This window comes from Trachymyrmex cornetzi, unplaced genomic scaffold (genome assembly GCF_001594075.2).
Source record: "Trachymyrmex cornetzi isolate Tcor2-1 unplaced genomic scaffold, Tcor1.1 scaffold23, whole genome shotgun sequence".
Taxonomy (NCBI): domain Eukaryota; kingdom Metazoa; phylum Arthropoda; class Insecta; order Hymenoptera; family Formicidae; genus Trachymyrmex; species Trachymyrmex cornetzi.
The window spans coordinates 2,050,901-2,067,294 of record NW_017296956.1 but is presented as its reverse complement, the minus strand read 5'-3'; the positions used below and the strand labels follow the sequence as shown (position 1 = coordinate 2,067,294).

Here is a 16,394-nt window from a genome sequence, read left to right as displayed (position 1 = left end):
AGATCCTTTCGGTTACCAAAAGAGATAAAGACGAATAAAAGAATTACGCGGACACAAAAGCATGTCTTCTTCTCTTTTCTACGTTTTCATCGTTCGTATTAATACGCCGCGTATTAATTCATATTCTATTTTTCTGTGCTCCATCGAGTCACCTAACTGAACGTATCGCGTAGTACCTCACAAGGCAAACGCAAGAGTTTTTTTTTCTATTTATTGTTTAAATTTTATTTGCGTGCGATCTCCTTATTTCTCGGATCAATTGATTTCCATAACAGATTGTCATGATAAGTGTATGGATCATCCGGTATATCCGCTCTTGCAGAAATCCATAACGCAGCCTCAGATCTCGTAACTTTAGCTTTATAGCGAACTCTTCGTAATAGGAATTGAGAGAAAGAAAACACACCTATCGTCGTCAATTTCTTATTGCTAGATAGATAGATAGATTGATAGATAGATAGATAGATAGATAGATAGATAGAAAGAGTGAGAGAGAGAGAGAGAGAGAGAGAAAGAGAGATTCTACAAGAGTAATGTTGTCGGCCCACGACACAACTGACTGTACGTTAAACGAATCTGGCCTAAAGATTTAAGGAATGTCACGTCTCTTTGTTATTGTCAATCGATCATCCTGACTTTCATCTTTGTTCGGGACCGTTCCAGTTCCTTAGACTAAGGACGGTCGTTCAGATCTATTAATCTCGTTGCCTTTAATCTGTATAACTTTTATCGCTTCCGATTTCGCCCGTTTCAGCACTTGTAGAATCCTCTACACGCTCGCGATTTCGTCGTCACATCATTACCGTCACTTAAGACGTAAGAAAGCATTTCTTTTTTTTTTAACCTGGTGGCTTAAAGAGCAGCGAACTGGAGCAACGTTCACGAAATTGGTTCTGTTCCTATAGTTAGAATCGTGTATTGGTGAATTTTAATGTCGCGAGCATCTCATTAGATAGCTAATTGTGAAAACTGATACATTTTCCTCCCATTTTTTGTTCCATGCGCATGCAAGATATCATGGCAGTTTAAAGTGCACCAAACGTGTCGACGTTGACGTCAGACACATAAACGATAAATTCAGTCACACGATTTCCGTGTTCTCAAATTATATTTATTTATCGCGATTAGTCAGAATATGTACTACGGGAATTCAAATAGAAAAAGAGAGACAAAGAGAAAGAGAAGGAGAAACATCGTTCAAGGATGTATCTGACATACAGTCCCTATTAAAAGTTTAAAGTTAAAAATGTGTTAATGTGTATACTTTCTATATAAAAATAAATATGAAAACTATATGAAACAATTGTATGAGTAACATTGTATTTTTGTCAAAAATCACGATTTAAAAAAAAATTTTTTTTAATATTCAAGATGACTTATGCAAAGTTTCATTGCAATTCCTGATTAGTCTGTAAATAAATAAATACGACAAAACTTATTTGTTTATTTACTGAATAAATAATCAGTGAATCGCAATAAAACTTTGCATATATAATTTCGAATGCTTAAAGAATTTTTCTTAAAAAATTGAGATATTTATTATTGTTTTTTAAGTTAAAATATTATAAGGAATAATAAATAATTACAAATAAAAAATAATTACAAATATATATGCAGTAGATAAACTACAAAAAAGTCTTGATTAAAAATATGGTGTTACTCATACAACCGTTTTATATGTATTGTTTTCACATTTATTTTTATGTAGAAAGTGTAAATATTAACACATTTTTAACTACAAAATTTTTGGTAGACTGTCAAATACATCCTTAATCATTACATACGCTATTTATTGCATTTATACGTAGAACAGAATAGAAAAAAAAAGATTGTGCAGCGGGTTTATCTAAGTAGAGATTTTTAAACGCACGATACAGTTTCCGCGGACATACAAAACGCGGAAGAGGAAGAAGAAGGAAAAGAAGAAAGATGAACGCATGTGGACAGGAAGGATCGATCTGGTGTTCGTGAATATGTGAGTCGATGTCATGTCGGTGCAATTATTAAATATGAGAGGCTACTTCAATAACCTTATGAGTGTCAATTCCAATTTCAAGTGTAAATTGTAATTCGTGAGTCTTAAAAGAAAAAAAAAACAAAAAAGGGAAAAACAAGAGAGTGGGAGAGAGCTAATGTGGCATCAAACAACAGGAAAGAAGAATCAATGGTTAAAATAAAAAAAAAAATAAGCACGCGCGTATCACGGCGTGGCAAAGTGAGATTATTGATAAACTTAATTTATCGATATCGATAAAAAATGTTAGGAGCAAAAGAGAGAGTGTGTGTGTGTAAAAGAGAAAAAGAGAGAAAGAAAAAAATGTGTGCGCGAGAGAAAACATGAGACATACGTTAAACTAAAAAAATAAAAAAGGTAAAAAAAAGACAGAAACTAAATTGTAGTACACGCAAAAATAACAAAGATAATAGATACTTTTTATTGTAGGTATTTCATATAGATAAAAATCGTAAAAATAATAAAAAGAAGCATACTATATTAACAGGAATACTCACTGAAAAAAAGAACTCGTAAAGTTAACGATGTTTTTTCTGCCTATACGTATATCCGACATCTCGCGAGCGCGCTGTGTAATTTCTTTCGTATACATAAATAAAAAGTTACAGAAAGGGCATAAGAAAAGACAGCAGACGCGTCAATATAAATCCGGCATCTTGCGTTCTTATCTCTGATATAAATGATTAATTATTACTACTATTATTATTATCATCATCATTATCATTGACACTGTACAAAGTCGGCAATAATTTTAAGAGACCTGCCCTTAAGATACCCCGTCTTACGTAATCGTTCGGAGACGAAATAAATGGAAGAATTCCATCTCGGCTTCGAATTAGTCTTCCCTTCCGGTTTTATAGCCAGGAAGGGTTAAATCTTACGAGTTGGAGAGAGTAAGGCCAACATTCAGGCAATGAAAATATCCAAGAAATGTCTGAAAAAAAACGAGAAATATTTGAATCCGCGAGTGATTGCTGTCGTATTCGTCACTGTCGGTTTTACACAGTGATTATACAATTATTGCGATAGAAAATCAAAATATAACTTTGAATAATTGAAAAAAATAACAATTAGAACGAATATTAAAGAAACACAGAAAAAATAAAAATTAAAATGCGCTATAAAAACTAAAAGAGAATGTATAAATTTAAACTTTGATTAAAAGTTTCATGAAAAATATAATTAACCTGCAGGAAGAGGGTAGACAAGTACATTTCAAAGTTTATTTCATCAATTGATTGAGTTTGCATTTAATTTCGCTGTTTACAAGAACAAATATCAATCTTTACATAATTTTTTTATTTTTCTGAATGACGATCCAAATTATCATTTTACAAAATTAATTTAATACATATGTATGTATAAATTAAATTGATTAAATTAATTTTATTGTGCATCCTTAAAAATATACTTCAGTGTATATAAGTGAAATATACACAAAAAACAACGCTATAAAGCTTATCTGACAAATTTGAATGAAACGTGATTAATTGAATTATAAATTTTAGAACTCTGGATGGCATGATATAAATAGCATTCAATATTTGATAATTTTGAAATATTTAAATATGTATATTTTTACTTAATTTCTAATTTGAACACCGTTGTTATCAAACTTTTTATCTTCTCAAGTTCACCATAAGATTTTGACAACGTTGGTTAATTTTGATCGTATTTCACGCAATTATCTATTTATTTCTAGCATTAGATTTAAGAAGAGATAAGGATCGATTTACATCAGTATATTGATAAGTGAGCAATGAAGATATTTCTTGGATATTTCATTGTTCAGATGTAGTGATGATTAATTCTGCAGTAGAGATAATATGTCATCAAATGAATGTGCCCTTTCATCGTGTAATCAAGCACAAAGGAAATATCCCTTTACGAGCATAGCAGTAGGCCTCTAGCCGTGCATCTGGTAAAGAAATCTAACTGCTTTCGAGAACATTACTGCAAAAATTGTAATATCACCTTGCTAATCATATGAAAAAAATTCGCTTGCTTTATTTGTTGCAATACAATTTTTGCTATATGGAATCCGATACTATTACCTAAATGGTAATCTCATCATTTCGCATTGTTTATATACTCTGAGAATTCTCAGACATGGCTAGCGAAAGAAAATTTACCGTGAAACTTGATGTGTCGAACACAGTTAGAAATCGCTAGATTGCGCTATAAAAAGTAAAAAGATAAAATAAAAATGCGTTTATTCTCTCGACTAACGAGACTCGAAGCTGCGGTTTGTGCCAGGAAGAGTAATTTTCGACTTCAAGATTGAGGCTTTATATCACCGAGGTGGCTTGGATGATATCTAAGAAATATCCTAACAACATCTGAACTGCCTAAAAAAAGTAAGGCGTCTGAAGAATTGGAGCATTTAAAAAATAAGATGTCTAAAAGATTGAGATTTAAATGTCTGAAATATCAGATGTATATAGTAGAACGCGTCTAAAAGGTTGGAAAATTAGATAGTCTAAATTGTCTAAAAAATTAGAGCGTTCTGAATACGAAGACATCTGATGAATTATGATATATCTCATATTAAATATTTTAGATTTTCTCAGTTATTTTGCATGATCGAGTTTTCGTGAGAAAAGTTCCAATTCGGCAAGATGCAACAGCTCCTTCTAACACGAATCGCTAGCTTCTACTCGTGCTGCACTTAAGAAACATCAACGATGTAAGAATAACGACTCTCGATATTTACACACATTCATTCGTAAAAGCGAAAAAAGAAGACAAAGAAAGAAGGAGAAAAGTGAAGCGTTCACTGTACAATTATATTCTTTTACGTTATAACAACTTACAATTAAGTAGTCGAGTTGCATATTTTGCATTACTGATAACAACAGTAGCGTGTCACTCGTCTTAACCCCTAATTTTATATATCATTGGAAGTAAGTAATCTGCAAGAATAAAGATTATAACCAGCACAGCAGTGAAGTTACTATACATCTGTAGATAAGCGGCAAGAAGAAACTTTAAAAAACCGACACGATGTTCAATGTATTTAATGATCTTCTTCGAAAGATGAAGAATATATGAATATATGGGGAATAAAAGAAAAGAGGGAACGGTTTCTTAAGTCTTCTCAGCATCTCCTCCAATCCTTCTCTGTAAATACGAAGTACATCATACGGAAAAAAGTAACGTAATGATGAAAAGAAATGAGACCTCATTTGTACTCACATATGATTTATTGTAATATTTTATAAGACTTAATTTACATGCTATATAGAAGACAAGTTTACACTCGTTATTGAATAGTTTTGAAATCAAATAAATAACTAAACATTACACATAATAAAAAACGAGATAACTAGGTGCATTTAATAAATAATATGTACAAAATATAAATTGAGTTTTGTAAGTGATAGAGATATGCTATTTGTAATATTACGTATGTACATTCGTTTACATATTAGGACAAAGCACGGTATCAGCTTCATCTGTTACTATGTTTGATCGACTCATTAGCCCGTCCTGGAATTGACCATCGTCAATTATTTTTTCTGGGCCTTGGAGGGCTTTTTTCTGTATGAAACGTTCCACTATCGTGGGATTTACATAAGACATGGTCAATCTGCATCCCCAGGATAAGAGCGCTAAGGGCTGTGCAAACAGAAGACAACAATTACCAAAAGAACTTGAATATCTTCTATATTTAAACTTTTAAAAATAGTAAATGATATAGGCTTTAGACTTTTGTTTCTTGTTTTTTTTTGCTATTTTTTACATCTTTTTACTTATCTGGTTTTTTGTTTTTTGTCGTCCCAGATAAGAGTTAATGAATTTCGGAAAAAAACAGGAAACATTAGCAAGATATACAATTGTTGTTAAAACAGTCGCAAAGTGGGGAAAAAACCAAGAGTCAAAAGCAAGAAATAGGAAACAAAGAGCATATTGTGGAATAGGCTTAAGAGATCTAAGAAACATCTTTAAGATATTTCATAAAGAACTCTGAAAAATATCTTAAAGTTGTCTTGCACGTCGATTTTATCGGCTTATTTTGTAATCTTTAAAAATTAATATCTTATTAAACATTGCGAAAATTGTAAAATGGTAGAGGACTTTTCAACTAAGTTTAGTCCACTCTATCTGCTCACGAAACTATGCAGTCATTACTAGACACACTATACGCGTACACACGCGCGGTAAATATATAATAAATCAATAGTTTGTTAAAGACATTTTAAACTTTATTCTAGCACATATTGATGTGAAATGTTAAATATCTTGTCAATTATTGTTTTGATAACCATATCTTAATACTTTTATAAATAGAATAATGAGATGAACCAATTGGTATAAAGAAAACACATAGTTGCTTATTTAAAAAAATCTATTTTACCTAAATATATTTTTTAAAGCAACTATCACACACACAACACACACACAAATTGGAATATTAGGAAATTAAAAAAAATTACATGTCGAACTGTTAACACACACACTTCTATTACTTACTCGTTCTTCTTCCAGATAATTATATGGTGTGATGATATGTCGCCAGAGACATTTGCTAACAAGATTTTTCAAACGTTCTACTTCTAATGGATTTGCGCATGGGTGATACAACATGACAATCGCACCATGCTATTAATAATAGGATAACGAAATATAAATTATTTTGACATTACATTTATATAGAATATGTTATGTTACTATTACGATTACCTCGAGACTATGCAACCATCTCTGTTTGGGCAAATATTTGTATTCTCCATAAACTGGCCACAAAGGTCTGTGAGGACCGCTGCAAACCGCATATAAATATTTTGTTTGAATACAATTGTTTTTGCGAGAAAGAGAGAGAGAGAGAGAGAGAGAGATTAGAGAATATCATATACTTACTAAAGAGGAATATTATCATCATATTCAATTCTTTGGTTCATACACTTATGAGCAGCCTAAAAAATACTTTGATTAAAATTTGTGCTAGTAAATAATGTCAGTATTTCATGACAACAATATAAGATATTTTTACCTTATATATTTTTGGAATGTTCTCACAATAAATTCTTGGTGTAATCTTACTTGGCATGATGGTATGATCATAACATGTGTATTCTGATGGGGTATGATCCCAATCAATAGTTAAGTTAGTCTGAAATTTTATTACTATTAAAATATCTGTTATATTCTGTTAAATAAGACTTAAATATTCTTTTCAATTGAGACAATCTATGTAAATGGAGAATATAGAAACCTTAGCATCATCACATTCTGGTGACACACGGCCCATGTATATCTCGTGAGGAAATTCTTCTATAGATTTGTATTCATGATTTTGTCCATTGTTTGATAATATTTTGAATGGTAATTTTAGATCACTTAATTTCTCAGGTATCCAATCTCCAGGTGTCTTGTCAGATAACTCTGTTACAGATTCATATTCATGTTGTTGCTGATTCTTTGGAAACACTTTAGGTGGTGGTTTTGGATCGCCTGGTCTGTCAGGCATCCAACGCCCAGGCCAATACATCTTATGAGGTAGCTCTGTTACAGATTCATATTCAGATTGTTGCTGATTCTTTGGAAACACTTTGGGCGGTGGTTTTGGATCATCTGGTCTGTCAGGCATCCAACGTCCATTCCAATTCTCAAACTCGTCTTCAATATTTCTACGTTTGTCCTTATATTCATTATTACCTAATGTATGCAGCAATTTTTCCATAACATTTTCATTTAATTGTTGTATGTCATAATCTGAAAGATGATTGTAATAAAGGGTGATCATTTCTTTAAAATTTAAGAAAGTAAATCCACGTAACTTAATATGTTTTTACTTAAATATAAAAATTAAATATTACTTGTTTGTATCAGATGCACACATCTTATAGAAAAAAATGTATTGCAGACAAGTTTCATTTAAATTTTCAATTAATAACTGATTTCATTTTTATCACGAAGAATTCATTTTGAAACAAATTTATCAAGATATATGTATGTACCGACAGAAAAATGCAAACGTTGTGCGTTATCATAACAAAAGACTCCGCTAAAATTTTAAAATTGACTAAGAACTTATACAATTTACAAACAAATAGATTTAATCTGACATAAACGTATATACTTTAAATTATCGATTGTATTAATGTACTGAAGAGGACTCAAATCATGCATCGTATTAAAATTATTATTGTTTTAGAATAAATTAATTACACAAAAATATCTAGTGTTAGCTCTCAAATGATATTTATTAATTATTGATTTATTTTGGTAGAGCCTAAATCTTTTTATATTGTTTAAAACATATTGAACTGTTATAAACCTTATTACTTTTAGGTTAGAAATGCAAACATGAATATATGAAATTATTAAAAAATGTCTTACAATACCATCGTATCTATAAGTATCCACAAAATTCGCTGTTACGAAGACGCAAATCAGGAAGCAGAAAACCAGTCGAATCATCATATTTCGGCCGCTGGGAGCGTGGCAAAAATAAACAGACTATCTTTATCGCACTCGTAGACTTTATTCTGTACCTTTTAACAGAGAGACACCTGAGAGTAAACTGGAGTAAACTGAGTGGACAGTGGATATCCCGACCTTTCGAATGTGCTCAAACTCATAGGGTAATGTCTACGTTTTTTTTTGGTTCTCTTCCATACTATTACGTGGGTTAGACAAGAATGGTCGCGTTACGCTATGTGTTATGCTTTACGCATTATGCGTTACAGAAAAGCCTGTGCTCCCCGCTTAACAGTACGGTAGCGGTATCTTGTGCGGGTATCGCACGCTTGTCTATCTGGGATGGTATAAAGACATTACACGCGTACAAAATTTTAGTTCGTAAGGTTTCAAATCGATCAAAATCACGTTTTAAAAAAGGAGTTTTCGTAATATCATGTATTCATTAGATATCAAAAGAAATCTGAGAGCGGTCATCCCGGCCTTTTTGTTTTTCATGTGACATTTAGAACGTTTGGATCGAAGCTCTCGTACACTATCGACACCAACATCAATTTTATAGAATGATGCGAACTACGTATTTCATTATCGACACTGCTGATAAAGTCATAGCGTCGAAAAATTGATGCGATAGCAAATCTCATCTCATTTTATCATTTAAATCGAAAATTGATGTTGAGCGCAAATCCGATTATATCCATGATAATTATTCAGTTTACCACTTGCACCTCAAAAATCAATGAACTTACAGGCTTATTCGACACGTTTTTGTATGATACGAAAGAATCTTGCAGAAATAAAAGCGTCGCTCTGCCCCACGAACCAAGATATTAATCGTTAAAGTTGACGACTAAGGCTCAGTTTCACAACTCATGCTTAATAGCCCTTCTACAATAAGCCGCAAGTCAGAAGTTCTAAGTGATCTTAAGTCATAATCGATGAAGTTGGCCAATAGCCAACTTGAACGACTTGGTTAAGACTGGTTAAGATTTCTGACGTTCTGACTTGCGGCTTATTGTAGAAGCCCTGTAACTCTTAACCGAGGTTCAACTTATTTCTCATCTTTTTCCAATTCTGAAATTGAAAAGAGACAATGAATAAGTTGAACCTCGGTTATGAATTAACCGTCAGTTGTGAAACTGGGCCTAAGGGCGACTGTTACCAACGCCGATTAACTTAATCGACGATTAACTCAATTAGCAATGTAATCAACAGCAAGACTATATATCGTTCTTCATCTTATCTCTTCGTGATATACTTCTATCTCTGCGTTCCTATACTTAATTGTAATAAAAGTAATGAAAATCTTTTATCTATAATAGTAATTCTGCTGATTGAGTTAATCATCGATTAATCGGCGTTGGTAATAGTCGCCCTAAGGGCCATTCCACACAAACTTGCATAATCGCATAAACATATGCATAGAGAAAATCATCCAATCGTAGTTGACATTTGTCTTTATGACAGAAATGTGATTGGATAATTTTCTTTATGCATATGATTATGCGGCTCTGCAAGTTTGTGTGGAATGACCCTAAGGGGTGCTGCTATTCTATAATTTTCTGTGCACATGTCTAACGATAGTTGTCGATGTTGTTATGTTTTTTGCGCAGTTTTTCTTACCATACAAAATATCTGCGCAAAATACATAACGACATCGCGACACCTATATCGATAGTCATGTACATGCATACAGAAAGTTATACAGAATACTAAATAGCATCCCTGATTAGGAAATCTGACGTCACATCGATGGCATAGAGGGATATGTATGAGAACATGTAGATAAGGCTAGAATAAATATTTTATGCTTTAATTATACAAATTCTCTGCTTTATAAACATAAATTCTCTGCTTTAAAAATACAAATTATTTTCTTATGTATATATATGTATATATATTAATATATATTACAAATTTGCATTGTTTTGAATAAAAAATTCAAAATTAATAGTTTTTAAAAATTGAAAAGTATAGAATTTTTTGAAAAGCATATTCTTTTTCAGTGTAAAAATGTTTACAAGGAAAACCTGTCATTATTGTTACTTGTCGAGAAATGATTAAAATTTTCCATTGTATTATTATTAGTAATTTAATCGAACAATTGTTTAAATTAAACAGTTATTATAAAGTAATAGTATATAAATTATTAAAGAGGTTGTAAGGGCATAAAACACATATTAATATTTACGCTTTAAACAAACTACATATCAAAGTTATGTTCATAACATTCTGTTTTTATTTAATAACACATTTTTATAAATTATTTGATGTTAGTTTTATTGTTATAAACACAAATTTCAAAAATAATAAAAATTAAATTTTTTTATATGAATATTTTAAGTACTAAAAATGAATTATGCAGAGTTTCATTGAGATTCACCAATTAGTTTATAAGAAATAAATATTTTGTTTATTTACTGAACAATTAATGTTTGCATCTCAATGTAACTTTACATAAATACATATTTTTGAATTCATAAAGTACTTATACAAAAAAATTGAGATTTTTATTATTATTTTATTATACATTTTCATATATTTCTATTATAGAGTACAAATTTAAAAAATATTACTTTTTATTGAAATAACTTTTGATCCAAATAGTCTCTAATTTTTTTGTACTTTTTGTCTCTAACTTTTTTGTTACTTTTAAATACAATTTAGAATAATTTGTAATTTTTTCAAGTAATTCTTAACATATTGCATTTGCCTTACAACCTCCTTAAATAAAAATAATCATTTACAATTAGTCCATCACTATTCAATCAACTGTAACAATACGTCCCGAGCGTTAATTATCGGTTATAGGGAGAGTGATATGATTCGATTCGCCGATCGTGACGTGCGTCATTGTTACTTTTAACGGAGATACGCGTAGATAGTGCAAGTGAAGTACGGCTTAGTCGCCAGAAATTGCCTACCTGTAGCGTAAATGGAAGATCAGCCGGAGCGCAAACAATGGCTCGAGTGGCTATATCCGCGCTCGAGGGCCAGAATGTCACTCGAAGCGATGATATTCCGTGTGTGCGTGAGCGCGAAAAAGAGTTAAAAAAACAAAAGAAGTGATCAACCGCAACTATGAACCTGCGTATTTGTTTCGAGATATACGTAAAGACTCTACTATAGTGCTAGAAATAAAAATCCTAGAATAGCTTAGTCCCTTTAATGATATTGTTTCTATTTTGAGGAGATCCGGAAAATGGGTTTTTTCTTCACGTATTCGTCTTATTTTACAGAAGTTTAATTAGTTATACGTTGTATCATTCTGGCAAATGTCAAATTGAATCTTCTTTATGACATGTTTGATTTTTACATATGAAGTTCTTTGAAGAGAAAACAATTTTCCGAAAATCACAGCCACTCATAGCCACTCACACCTTTCATGTTAATTCAGCATTTACCGGAGATTAATATATATGTCTTATGTGTGTATGTCACTTCGGTTCTCCTTAGAATATCAAAGGTATTGTTTCCATAGCTCATATAGCTATTATGATATCCCCAAGGAACATCGCTATTGGCATCATTGTTCATAGACCGTCATAGAATTCATGCATCTACAATTCGCTCTTGTAGTGGATGTAAACATATGCGTTGCGTAAATATTTGTATATGTTGATTTGCTGATTACTCATGCAAGTTTGTCAAGGAATTTAGCCATTCGATCAGATTTATAAAATTTGTAAAAGAGACATATCTATAAAATCGTACAAGAAAGTCATTTTCTATCGTATATTTATAACGAAGAAGAATCTTTATAGTCTTTACAATAAGATATTTTTAATAATCCTTTTATAGTTTTAGATATGTATATTTATCAACCATCTATTTTTAATGTTAGGTCTATTTTAATTGTTTTTACTATTATATTATTTTTATTTGAGATAATTTTGTCTGTATTGTCCTTATACTATTTATAAATTATTTCTCCTGTTTTCGGCAATAAGATAATTTGTAATTCTACCTGAATAAAGTCCTACTTTTATTTTACATTAGTTTTTATAATTTCATATAGTGCGACTCCAAAATTATACACAGAAAGTAAGTAATATTTATCAGACTTTTATATCATTTCGATCAACTATTTTAATATTCAAAGTATACCTTCTGGCCTTTTTTGATACGATTTATTAAGACCGTACAATGTGAATACACACAATAAATAAAAAACAAACTGACTTACTAACGATTGAGCCTAATACCGAAGAGAAAAGAGGTTCTAATACAAATTGAGAAGTGTATCTTGACTATTCATCGATGTAATTTTGAGTAGTATATGCATTTTGATACAATGATAATAACGACAAAATATATAACTGGACTATAAAATTGAACTTGGGACATATTAATAGGTATCAGTTAACTTTGCGCAATATAATATCCAGCGCTGACTCCTAACGCCCAGTTATATATTTTGTCGTTATTATAATTGTACTAATTTAAGGAGTCTATAAATTTGTATATTTACTTGAAATTGTATATGCATTTTGTCCGTCTTCTTTTCACATTCGTTTATGCATGATACTGTGCGGTTGGGGAGCAAAGTAAAGACGCGCATGGAAGCATCGAGCCAGTTATCGAGTGGTGGTGACGGCCGGCCAATATTGTCAAGGCAAGAGGGCAAACAGCGTTGGAGTGTTTGCTCCTGGAAAACCGTTAACGCTCTCGGAGCAAGGTTTTAACTACGCTCGATCGACCGACGAATGCACGCGTAATTTATGCGACATGACGGAACTGTTGGCACAGTCGCAATCGGCCGGAATAAATTCTCTGTAAAGTTTGAAAAATTGTACTGTGATGCGCGTGCACTATTGCGTAAGATGGCTTTACTGTGAGGGGATCACGCGTGTACTTGATCATTTTTATTTTTTTTATTTTTCGAAGCTCTCGTGCAGAAGAGAGTAATCATTTGACGTCGCAATACGTTCCACGAATCCATCAAAATAAACAATTACATTCTTTTTCGGAGATACTAGTGTGCTAGATTTTAACACGAAAAATATTCACACAATAAATGAGACATTTATGAATAAATAAAAGCAATTAAAATTTAAGCTTTCATATTTTAGTAAACAAATTTTATATAAATGTTTTATACAGAGTCCAGTTTGTTACTTTTAATTTACAATTATTTTGAAATCACTTTTTTAGTAAAACTTTAACTGTTTGTCACAACACAAGGTAAAATACTTTTTAAAATTTTTGAATTAAGAAAATAAAATTGTATTTGCCATTTTGTAACAATAAAACTCATTTTTTGAGACTCAATTTTTAATGGCATGCAATTTAACGATATTTGGTAACAGGGCTCGGTAAAATAACTGATACGACACACACTTATTTAGAATATAAAATATAAAATAAGTTCCAGAAACTTATTTTAAATATAAAATCGTAGGAGTCGATAAAAGAGTGATACGACTTATTCGAAATAATAAATATAAAATAGGTTCCAAAAATTTATGTAAAATATTAAATAAGAAATACGTCGCAAAAAATTATTAAAAATATAAAATAAGAAATAGGACTCTGGAATACATTTTATTTATTAAAAATATATGATAACTTTTATTTAATATGTCAAAATAGCTTAATTTTTTATTTTAAATAAATTTTTGAAGAATATTCTTATTTTAAATAAGAAATTGTTTTCGAAAATTTATTTAAAATGACTTATCTTATATTTAAAAGTTCTTGAAATCTATTTTTTATTTTAAATAAAAAGTACATTTCAAAAATTAACTCAAAATATAAAATAAGAAATATATATTTTAAATAAACGTTTTAAATAGGAAATACAAAATATTTTAATAATTTTGTTTATTTTGGTATATGAACATATATTTGAGTATACATTTATAATTTGTAACATTTCACATTTTACTTGATAACGATAATTAATTCTTTCTTACAATGATCGGTTATTGAAACTTGTACCTGAAGATGTGTCCTAGTACGTGAGGTCATTATTAAGTGGTATAACTAACCCTTGTAACAACGTACACGTACGTACCTAACGAAATTAGGAGTGCATTCAGGTTTGTGCTGGCTTTCAAGACCGAGCTTTAATCGTCTTGCTCGAGTAGCAATATTGGTTTTTCATGTACGCGAGTATACACTACGGTGCGTAATGTGCTGTGGACACCCACAGGCTCGGTAGCTTGTCGTTTTTATGGATATAGCTTGTATTTCTTGCGGTGGATTTATAGGCGTGTATAATATATAATGGCTTCCAAAAGCGCACAAACTAGATCCGTCTAAAACGCTTGAGTGAATGCTTTCACCAAGCTTGACGCCTTGATGAGCAGATTCAATACTGCACGAGAAAGGTGACCTATTTTAAATTTAATTAGAAAAAAACAATAAGAATCTTTTAGGACTGTACATGTAAAAACCGGAACAACCGGAAATAAAGGCCATAATGGTTGAAGACCATTTCTGGATCTTTAATGCTCAAATAATTCCATATGAATTGTATATACTATACATGTACACACAAATATACTATATTTTGTAGTCATTTGAACTGCGCGCCGAATTAATTTTTTCGGACTTAGAAATGTAGCTAAGCTACTGTAGTAATATTACGATTAAATTTTGATGCTCAATAGGCATCTGTTAAAGAGATCTTAATATGCTGGAAATCTGTAAATAAATTTATTTATTGCGAAAAATATTATTTCGGCTGAGAGTCTAATACCTGTTAATTAGAGAGCGCTGTGAAAATATTTGAAAAATAAAAAATGTAACGGTAAGAGAAAAGTATGCGAAGATTGATGTATTTCTGGGGCACCTTAGAACTACATTTTGCACTTGAAATTGTTTTATTTTTCAATTTATTATTTTAATACAATACAAAACTCGATAAGTAATATACATTGCATATATAAGCGTCGCTCAGACATGTATCATCACTTCACAGTCTCCGAAATCTTACCTACATTGATTTTTTTTCCGTCGATGGCTTTGCGTTTTGGCTTCGGAGCTAAAATTAGACAGGTCTGATATACCTTTATGTTTTACAGTGTATTATATTTAAATTGAGGTTTAATTTCATTATTCTCGCATAATATTTTATATTATAAAATTTTATATTTTATTATAAAATTATATTATTTTGACATTATTAAAAAAAAGTGTATATTAAAATTATAATATTCTAATATTATATTATAATATTGGATATTATAGTTCGTTTAACAGAAATGGTAGAACGGTTTCAGAAAGTTCACGAGCGTAATTTATTTCCAACGTTCGAACATTCGCGTAAAGAGAAATTATTCATCTAAGTAATATTCATGAATCACATAATACTTGCAATATTCTGTGTAACTCGAATGCTTTTAATCTCAAGGATACATTAATAGCTCTTTTACAGTAAGAAATCTTTGTTGTTGAGAATACTCGAGGAACTGCAAGGAGAAACTTGTGTTGCATTTCTATGAATTCTTATAGGAAATCTATGATTAGACGATATGTATATACATATGTACATACGTGAAATAGAACACGAGTCGCAAGTCGTAAGCTAATTGTTACGTCAGCCAATCTCGAAATGTCAATTTCAAAATTGACGTATCGGATTGGCTGATGTAACCAGCTTGCGATTTGCAACTTGCGTTCTGCGTTTTATGTAAATCGGGGTTTATTCGCAAGGGATAAATTACCTGCAGAGAAACGATTTTATGAAAATTTAAAATTTGTTTCATTAAATTACAAGATCATTTGTTTTAAATTTTTTACAACCTATACCTACAGTATAGAAGCTTGCAACAACATTATTACAGCGTTGCAATGTAACTGCAATATTGCTGGAATGATCTGTGCTGTATGGAAAAGCATATTTATAATCGGTTCCGTATTATTTATATTTTCTATAATTTTATTACTATCTATCTCTACTTTTTATTTTGACATGAGATTAACATAGTATCAATACAATTTTTAAAAAGAG

General features: G+C 30.9%; 1 protein-coding gene across 2 annotated transcripts; it reads right to left on the bottom strand.

Moving 5' to 3' along the window:
- Positions 1-5,340: 5,340 nt before the first annotated feature.
- On the bottom strand, positions 5,341-8,549 carry LOC108760690 (uncharacterized). Of its 2 annotated transcripts, none has more exons than XM_018506773.1 (7): positions 8,362-8,549; positions 7,230-7,729; positions 7,008-7,127; positions 6,875-6,930; positions 6,698-6,776; positions 6,488-6,616; positions 5,341-5,632 (listed from the first exon to the last, which is right to left on the bottom strand). In XM_018506773.1, the coding sequence occupies exons 1-7, from the start codon at positions 8,438-8,440 to the stop codon at positions 5,435-5,437; spliced, it is 1,161 nt and encodes a 386-aa protein (XP_018362275.1). In that variant the 5' UTR covers positions 8,441-8,549; the 3' UTR covers positions 5,341-5,434. The 2 variants fall into 2 exon arrangements, with proteins under 2 accessions (XP_018362275.1, XP_018362276.1); XM_018506774.1 differs by having other exon boundaries at positions 8,357-8,380.
- Positions 8,550-16,394: the final 7,845 nt, after the last annotated feature.

Excerpts from the sequence above, each read along its gene's own strand:
- LOC108760690 (XM_018506773.1), bottom strand. The coding sequence starts at position 8,440 with ATGATGATTCGACTGGTTTTCTGCTTCCTGATTTGCGTCTTCGTAACA. Across the intron at positions 7,128-7,229 it reads CAGAATGTGATGATGCTAAG|ACTAACTTAACTATTGATTG; the intron begins GTTTCTATATTC and ends ATAAAATTTCAG. Across the intron at positions 6,617-6,697 it reads GATGGTTGCATAGTCTCGAG|CATGGTGCGATTGTCATGTT; the intron begins GTAATCGTAATA and ends TATTATTAATAG.